Source organism: Entamoeba histolytica, genomic scaffold (assembly GCF_000208925.1).
Source record: "Entamoeba histolytica HM-1:IMSS scf_1104750517413 genomic scaffold, whole genome shotgun sequence".
Taxonomy (NCBI): Eukaryota; Evosea; order Mastigamoebida; family Endamoebidae; genus Entamoeba; species Entamoeba histolytica.
In genome coordinates this window covers 93,224-102,923 of record NW_001914886.1, presented here as the reverse complement: position 1 = coordinate 102,923, position 9,700 = coordinate 93,224, and the positions used below count along the sequence as shown (strand labels likewise).

The 9,700-nt window shown below is 23.1% G+C and overlaps 2 protein-coding genes across 2 annotated transcripts; both read left to right on the top strand.

Annotated features, from left to right (window-relative positions):
• Positions 1–1,031: 1,031 nt before the first annotated feature.
• Positions 1,032–2,168, top strand: EHI_073670 (uncharacterized protein; the record flags this gene model as incomplete). The annotated part of the gene is made up of 1 exon (XM_648865.1): positions 1,032–2,168. One exon carries the CDS (start codon positions 1,032–1,034, stop codon positions 2,166–2,168), a length of 1,137 nt encoding a protein of 378 aa, XP_653957.1.
• A 953-nt stretch (positions 2,169–3,121) lies between these two features.
• Positions 3,122–7,051, top strand: EHI_073660 (tyrosine kinase, putative; the record flags this gene model as incomplete). Its single annotated transcript, XM_648866.1, has 1 exon — positions 3,122–7,051. The coding sequence occupies one exon, from the start codon at positions 3,122–3,124 to the stop codon at positions 7,049–7,051; it is 3,930 nt and encodes a 1,309-aa protein (XP_653958.1).
• Positions 7,052–9,700: the final 2,649 nt, after the last annotated feature.

Genomic DNA, 9,700 nt, shown 5'->3' with positions numbered 1-9,700 from the left:
TTCTAACGTTTGAATTCTACTATTTTCTACTGTTAATTCTATTAAATTCTCCGCTAATCCTTTTGTTGTCATATTTACAAATACTTTTAAATCTTGAATATGTAATCGTGTAATACTACATGCTGAAACAAATCCTATAGGTAATTTAATATTTTTCCCTTCTTGTATCCCTCCTAAGATTTCTCCTGATTCAGGTTCAATTTTAATATGTTTAATTCGTCTAAAAAATTCACTCATCCCATTTCTTTTCCCAAATGATGGATGTGCCATCCCATTCATAAACATTACTAATCCCGGTGTTAATATTAATTCTTTATTTTTCCCTTCTATACTCACTTCTATAAATTTATCTAAATATTTAAATAATTTCTCTTTAAATATTTCTTTATTTTCATTCATTTCTTTTTTTTTTTTTATTTATTTTCTAGTTTCTTTTTCTTTCTTTTTTTTTTCTTTTTTTTTTTTTTCTTTATTAAAATATTTGTTTTATTATCTTTTATTTGATTCTTCTCGGTTTTTGATTTCTTTCAATTGATGTTAGACAAATATTTGTTGTTTGGTGACAATGTTATTCTCATAAGTTAATGTGAATTATATTTTTATAATACTTTTCTTTTTCTCTACCCTTACATAAATGAAAGAAATGTCTTGTCATATCATTTTATTTTTTCTTTGTGAATTTTATGTTTTATAGTTAGACTTTGAGAGTATGACAGGTTTTTATTTTATTTTCTTTGTAATGAAATTATTATTTATCATTTTAAATTAATTGTTTTTTATTGAAATTTTGTAAAAGAAGTAATTTTAATGTGATTATTACTTCTGCAATCAGTATTAACAACAAAGTTTCTATTATAAAACTACTACTTTCTGTAAAAATGATTGAAGAATAAAATAGTTAATGTTTTTTTTTGACTTTGAAATATCAATTATTCCTGAAAAACTTGTTTATTTTTCACATGAAAAAAGACTTACAGAGAAAAAAAATCTTATAGTTTCTTAGAAAAAATCTTAAAAATTATTATTTTTTAATGACAGATATAACCCCACAGCAATATCTTGAGTTAAGTCAAAAAATTGATCAATTACAAAAAATGGTTCAGTCAATCCAAACATCTGTTAATTCTTTAATCCAAATAACAGAAATACAAAACACATTACCAAAAACTATTGAAAATATTGTCAAAGCTACATTTAATAAATACCTTGTTCTTCCAGAAGACTACGATGCTTCAATTCAAGAGATGATTGATAAAAAAAATAAGAACATTTCTACAAGAAGTTCATCGTCTTATAAAGACACAGAACATAAACAACAAGAAGTCAAACAAAGCTCTTCTTCTATAAATCAAAATAGTGTGAAAGAAGAACCAAAAAAAGTGTTACAAATATTACCAATACTACCAAAAGAAAAGAGATCAGCTATTACAGAAATTTGTGAAATTCCAGACAAACAAACAACATTTGGAATTAATGGAGGGGTAATAGTTGTTTATGACCGTAAAGATGGAGTAATTGAATTAAACGAAAGTAAAAACATTCTTGCAAATATTCCAAATGAAATTGTTAATGATATTGGATTTACAGAAAATGGAACTCTTTTACTTGGAACGGATAATGGAATTATTACATCAAAAGATGAAGAAGTTAATAAAGTTAATATTTCTGCTAAATCATGCTGTGAATTTATGGGTCAAATAGTAAGTGTTTGTCCACATGGATTAACTTATAAAGATGGAGAAGAGAGAAAGACATTAAAACAAATAAATTCGAAAATAGAATTTAAAGATCCTATCAAGGTTAGAGCAAGTCATGATTATCTCTTTGTAAATGATAGTGAAACAAAAATATTATCAATTTTTAATTCTTCTTTTAAAATAATAAAAGCAATCAATAGTACTAAATTTATTGATTTCTGTATTATTTCAGATAGTCAAATAGGTGTTATTTTCGATAAGAGTATTCGTATTATTAATATTGCAGATAAATCATTATTTGTTGAAAAAGAAATTAAATTAGAAAAAGAAGGAACAAAGATTTCACTTGCTAGGATAGAATGTGTTAATAACCAAACTGACCCTTATTTAGTTGCTCTTGGAAATGATTGTAAGACTCTTTATAAAATTCCTCTTGCTTTCTTCAAATCTTCCTCAAAAAAATCAAAATAAAGTTTTTAATACATAATTTATTCATGTATTTTATTGGTTTTGTAAGTCTTGTTCAATACATAAATAATATCAATAAAGTCTCTTTAAATACGTATATCTCATTATTTACAATTCCTGTATCACTTTAAGAATATAAAATAATTATTATAATTATTAAAATGCTTTTCATTCATTCTTATTAAAATTTTCATCATCTATTCTTTTAATTTATTCTTCAAAATGATTTGATATTATCATCTATATTCATTTCTTCAATTGAAATAATTTTATCAGTTAGCCTATCCTTCACATTATTAGTTTCTATTTCATTGTCGTCACACTGTTTCACTATCTTTACCACTTTATTATACATTAAAACTAGTACTAAGTTTTACAGTAACTCAGTTATTAAGAAGGTAAAAGAAAATAAATAAAACCAAGTAAATTTGAGTGATAAAATGAAAAATTTATAAATTAAAATTTTGGTATCTAAAGTGAAATAAAATTGATTTTTTAATTTGACGTTTTGACTGTTGTGAATATAGTTTTGTTTAACGTCAATTTTATTGATTTGTTTCAATTACACATTATAAACTTCTGTTACACGATAAAAGGAACTCCATTAATTTATTTTAATCTAAGACAACAAAATTACGTCAATTTATTTATAAATATCTTTATTTATTTTTGAACATTAACTAACAAAGAATATTACCTGTGTAGTTGGAATATAAAAATAAAAATAAATTAAAAAAGGAAATGTTTATATCTTGAAAAGATTTTATTAAATTTTAACTCTTAGTTGTTCAAAATTTTAATCTTTCTGTAATGAGACATGCAGAAATAACATGTGAATGAAAACAAAAACATAGTTGTTTTAAAGAATATTCCAAGTGTTGAACAAAAAGTATAGAATAAGGTCCTTAAATCAAGTAGATAACCTCTCTTTAAATACTTAAATACTGGAACTAGAAATGTCATTTATGACATATTATTTTTTATTGCTGACTTTAATTTCTTATTGCTTTGGAGAAACATTGTGCCAAAAAGAAACAGACAATAATGCAATAATTTATATTAGTAGTTCTGGTTGTAGTACAGACTCTTATTCCATAGATAATTATTTATATGATTATTCTAAATATAAGTCAGTGATAATTAGATTTTCAACTGTTAATAATGACATTTTTTTTGGTTCATCAACACATATTTTCAAGGCACGTAATGTTACTATAGAACTAGTACAAAACTTAACTAGTTGCTGTTCTCATCTATATTTTAAAAATATTGAAACAGATTTTGAACTTCATTTGATTAAAAACTCCTATTCATTCAATTATATTAACTTTGATTTCTACAATGGAAATAGTCCATCAAAAATAACTGGAGATGCTGATATAATATATGTTTCAGGAAATGATAATAATGATAATAATTATCATTTACCAATTCAACGAACTTACTTTTCTTCAACCAACAGTTTATTGGGAATAACACCAGATTATGGAATAAAGTATTTGATATCATCACATAAAGGAACCTTTATCTCATCATTACTTCAACTGAATCTTTTAATTCAAACATGTAGTGGGATGGTTCGTTATTTCTACGAAAATAATATTATAATTCATGACATAACATCAGAATGTACACGTACATTTACAAAAGACGATGAAGATGACTTTAATTCATTTGTTATTACCGTATATGTATCTTTATTATCTTTACCTAATGATAATTATTTGATCTCATTATCAACTAATAATTATGTTATCATCAATAACTATAACTCATCAAAGATTCATACAGTTTATACATATCCTAATCAATGGTTAAAATATGAATCTACAAATCAAACAACTCTCAACATTTATAGAATGAAAGAACCATATCAAAGAATTGAATTTACTTTAACAATTGGAAAATCAAATGAAGGTACAGTAACATTAATTAAAGAAGTAGAAGATAGTGACAAGTCAATTTCAACAGTAATAATTTCTTCATCAAAGCCATTATCAATTTTAGACAAAATAAAGTTTTCAGAAACAACATCATCAATGAAAAGTCAAATAATGTTTATTGGTATGGGAGGAATTACATTTGGTTATTGCAAGAATGATTATCACTGTGATAGTATGATTTACAAAGAAAATGTAATTGAATGTATTCATTGTGAAAAAGGATATTATCTTAATTCAATGAAAGAATGTGAGTCATTACAACCAAATTGTATTGTTGGAAATCAAAGTCATTGTGTTGAATGTGAATATGGATATTATATTAATTTAAATACAAGACTTTGTACTAAACCTAAAAATATATGTAAATTTGGAAATGAACCGCATTGTTATCAATGTAAAGAAGGATATGTCAAAGAAAATGGAGAATGCAAAAGAATGAATAATTGTAAGAAGTCAGAAAGAAATTATTGTTTAAAATGTTCAAATGGACATAAATTAGAAAATAATACATGTGTTAAAGATGAAGAAAAAGAATGTTATTATGAAGGAAATGAATGTGTTTCATGTTCAAATGAATATACATTAAATAATGGAACATGTGTTAGTAAAAAACAGAATCAAAATGGAAAGAACCAAGAAATATATTGTGAAAATGGAAAATACATCAAGAATAATACATGTATAGAATGTACAAAATCAGCAATATGTAATTCAGATGGTATTAAATTAAAATGTAAAAATAACCAACGATTAGATAATAATAAATGTATAAATAAAACATGTGAAGAAGGAAAGATAAAAGATCAAAATGGAAAATGTAATTCCAATATTTCAAATTGTTCAAATGAATCATATGTTAATGGAAAATGTGTTGAATGTTCAAATGAACTATTACTTAATTCAAAAGGAGAATGTATTAATACAACAATAGAAAAGTGTGAAGAACAAAATACATATGGATGTAAACGATGTTTAGATGGATATTATTTAACAACAAATATGAAATGTTCAAAATGTGATGATAATTGTACAACATGTTATGGTTCAGCTACATATTGTATGAGTTGTTCTAGTGATACATATTTAAGTAGTAATAGAACATGTCAATCAAATAAAGAATTAAATGGAACATGTTTACAATTATTAGCAGATGGAAGTGGGTGTGGAATATGTAATAAAGGATATTATAGAAATGGAAAAGGATGTGAAATATGTGAAAGAATGTGTGAAACATGCAATCAAAAAGATAAATGTATAACATGTGCAGATGAATATTTCATGAGTTGGATAGGAGAATGTAAATCAATAGACGAAGTTAAAGGATGTAAAGGAGAAATAGATAAAGAATATGGATGTAGAGAATGTTCAGAAGGATATTATTTAATAAATAAAGAATGTTCGAAATGTAAAGAGAATTGTACAAGATGTTCAACAGAGAATGAATGTAATAGTTGTGAAAATGAATATATATTAAAAAATAAAGAATGTATCTACTATTTAGATATTAATAAATGTAAAGAAGTAAAGAATAATAAATGTTGGAAATGTTCATTTTGGTATGGAACGAATGAAGAAGGAAATGAATGTAATAAAGAAGTAGTATGGTGGATGATAATGATAATTGTCATTATTATAGTTATTATCATTATGATAACAATTGTAATGATAATAATGATGGTTAATTACATAATGAAGAGAAAAGAAAAGAAAGAACGAGAGAAAACAACAACAATATTCAAAATAACACAATCAAATATCAAATTCATATCACTTGGAGATGGAATATTAACAAATAAGAAAGAAATTGAACTTCAAGAAGGAGAAGAAATTAAAGTGAATGAAGAAATACGAGAATTGATTTGTATTGGAAATTCAAAGAAAGAAAAGATGAAGATACAAATAAGTAGTAAAGAAGAAAATGAGAAATATTCAATTAGAACAAACCCAAATGTCATTACAATTGAAGGAGGATATGCATGTGAATTTGAAGTATTCATTACAATCAAATGTACAACTAAAATCAAAGATAAAATAATGATAATTAGTAAAACACTTAATAAAGCACAAGAAGAAACAATCAAAAGTATTTCTATTGAAGGAGAAACAGAAATATCAACACGACTTGATCCTGATGAAATAAAAGAAGAAAAGAAAATAGGAGAAGGAACATTTGGAATTGTTTATGTTGGAGAATTTAGAGGAAATAAAGTAGCAATTAAGAAAATGAAACAAATTGAGAAAAGTGAAGATAAAAAGAAAGAATTTGAGAAAGAAGTAGCAATGTTAGATAAATTTCGAGATGAATATATCATTCATTTTTATGGAGCAGTATTTATTCCTAATAAAATATGTATGGTAACAGAGTTTGCAAAATATGGATCAATACAAGATATAATGAACAAAAGAAACATTACAGAAATACCAAAGAAAATAAGAATCAAATTTATGATAGATGGAGCAAAAGGAATTTCATATCTTCATTCAAATGGAATATTACATCGAGATATTAAACCAGCTAATTTTCTTGTTGTATCACTTGATGATAACATTGAAGTTAATTGTAAATTAACGGATTTTGGAAGTGCAAGAAACATTAATATGATGATGACAAATATGACATTCACAAAAGGGATAGGAACACCAAAATACATGGCACCAGAAATATTAAATCGTCAACATTACAAAATGCAATCAGATATATATTCATTTTCAATAACAATGTTACAAATCATTACATGGCAAGATCCATTTCCTAAAACATTATATCCACATCCATGGTCAATAGCAGATACAATCACAATAGGTAAACGACCAAACATAATACAAGAAGTAGAAGAAGATATTAAAGAAATTATTGAAAAGTCATGGGAACAAGAACCAAAAGAAAGAATAACGATAGATAAAATTGTAAGAATGTTAGAAACAGTTTACAGTAATAATTGATTGAAACTATTGATATTATTAGTGGTTTTTATGAACAAATTGAAGACAAAAAAATAGAAAAATGTAATAAGAACGTTTTATTATTTCTTTAATTATTGACAGACAACAAAATTAATCATATGCAAATAAAAAATGTATTGATAAGATAACTAAAATATGAAAATATCTAAATTCTGTTAATTTATAATGAAAACAAAACACAAAGAATTTCTTGTATTGACAGAAAAAAAAATAAAAATTCATTATTTTTCATCTTATTGGTAAAAATTTCTTTTTTCAACATAAAAAATGAAGAACCAAACCAATACCTTTTAGTTAATAATTCATTTCCATTTACAATAATTAACAAAACTCTCTTAATCAATAGTCTGTTTTCCATATTTTCTATAATTTTAAATAATGTTATAAATTTATAAACAACAAGAAAACAAGTTATTATGCTAGTTTGAATTGTTAGGGAGTATTTTTGTATTAACCATACATAGTATTTCTTTACAACTAAAACGGTTTTTAGTCGATTATAAAAGAAAAATAATCAGCGTTTATCTTAACCCCAACAAGGAAAAGGAAGTATATATAAATGTATACCCATACTATAAATGAATACAAACTTAATTACCTCGTAAATGGTTGATTTATCTAAATCATATAAAGTATAGGTTCAATAAAAATTAATTGAGTTATTTAAAGAAAAATAAACTAACTCGTTATTTTTATTATTTTATTCAGTACCAAACAAAGCACTTAAAACACATTATCATTAATAACCTTAACTTTACCTTTCTATTCTTTTTATTTATACATTTCAATAAATGAAAAAGAGAAATACTGAACAGACTATAGAAAATGGTTGAAGAAAACCAACTAATACAAAAAGAAGAAAATAAATCAAATAACTTAATGAAAGTTTATGTTATCAATGAGTTTAGATAAAAGAAAAAAATTTCAATATTAAAATTAATAAGTTAATATCATCCTCATATTCCTAATACTAAACGATATGTTGATTCTTTTTGAATGTTATAATCTAAAAGTATCTTTCCTTCTTCTAATTGTTTTCCTACAAAAATTAATATTTGTCAATTTAGTGAAATTTTTTCTTTTTATTAAGTCGTGGATTTACTACCATCAATAGAATCAATTAGTTTTACTTTTAATTTGATAGCATTTTCAGTAAATGTCTCAACAAAGATTTTCATTTTAGTTTTAACAATTTTATTATTCGTTTAATTTCCTTTTATTGTTGTTAATATTATTTCATATTCTATTTTATAAAACATTAATGATTTCGTTGTTTAATTATTACCTCATTAATAATTATCTTTATTATTTTATATAAAATAATTTATGTCTTTTTGTTCTATAAATATTGATATCAAATAAAACAACTGTTCCATTTGTCTTTTTCTTTTATTTTCATAAAATTTTCTGTGGTTTTTATGAAAGGGGAATGTAAATGATAAAAACAAAGTACATTTTAGAAAAAGTATGTTTGACTCTATTAAACAAATAAATTTTCTAACCATAATTGTCCAATACAAATAAGAGTTGATGATAATAAAATAGAAGAAATGCTAAAAAATTTTTAAAAACATTATTTCCCAAGTAGTGGTATGTGGCAATACTACTAAGGTTGATGAATGGCAATTACAAAAATTATTATCAGCTATTCTGATACATTTGTGATAAAGTAATTTTTTGTAAATAAAAATAATAATAAAATATAAAACTAAACAATGTTGTCATTTAACAAAGAGAAATTGTTTTAATGTGTAAAAAGAGTTAAATATAAATCAAATGTACTTTCATATCTTTTTGTTACAAATAATGAAACTCTTATTTTCTTAAAAACTTTTATTTGACTTGAGTATTGAAAATAACCAATTTCTCTTAATATTGGTAGAAGAATAATATTATCAATTAAACAGTATTGAAATGGTTTATTTTCTTATTTCATCCTTTTGGTTTCATTCAATCTTTTTTAAAAGAAAAACCAAAACCACATAAAAACAATTTTCTGTATTAGTAGATATTATAATGAAATAGTTTAAATATTAATAAGAAATTATATTGAAATTAATTATGAAATAGTTAATATTTATAGTTTTATTATTATAATTATTTAGTATAAAATATTTATTATTTTATTTTTATTATTATTTTATTTCATTGAAATTTTTTTGAATTAACATTATTACAGTGTTATATTCATTACAATATCTCCCTTCTCATATTTCATTAATTTGTTTATTATTTTGATCTTCATTAATATTAATTATATTTGTATTATCTTTTTTATCATTTATTAACATTATCTTATTTAAGTGTTTTATTTCAAATATATTTGTTTTAAAAATAAATGAGAATTGTATTAATGGTAATAATAAATTGAATTTTATGGTTATTAATTGATGTACTAACATTTAAATACAATCATTCCATCTACTTTTAATTTTGATAAAAATACAAATAATCTTCTGAGATAATCATTGATATTATTTTATTTAATAACTTTCATTTAAATCAATTTACTTTCATTCAATTTAAACAGAAACTGAATGAGAAATATAATAATTAATATCAAATGAATAAGAAATTATAAATAAACATATTCAATTTTATTCAATATATTGACTGATGATTGATATA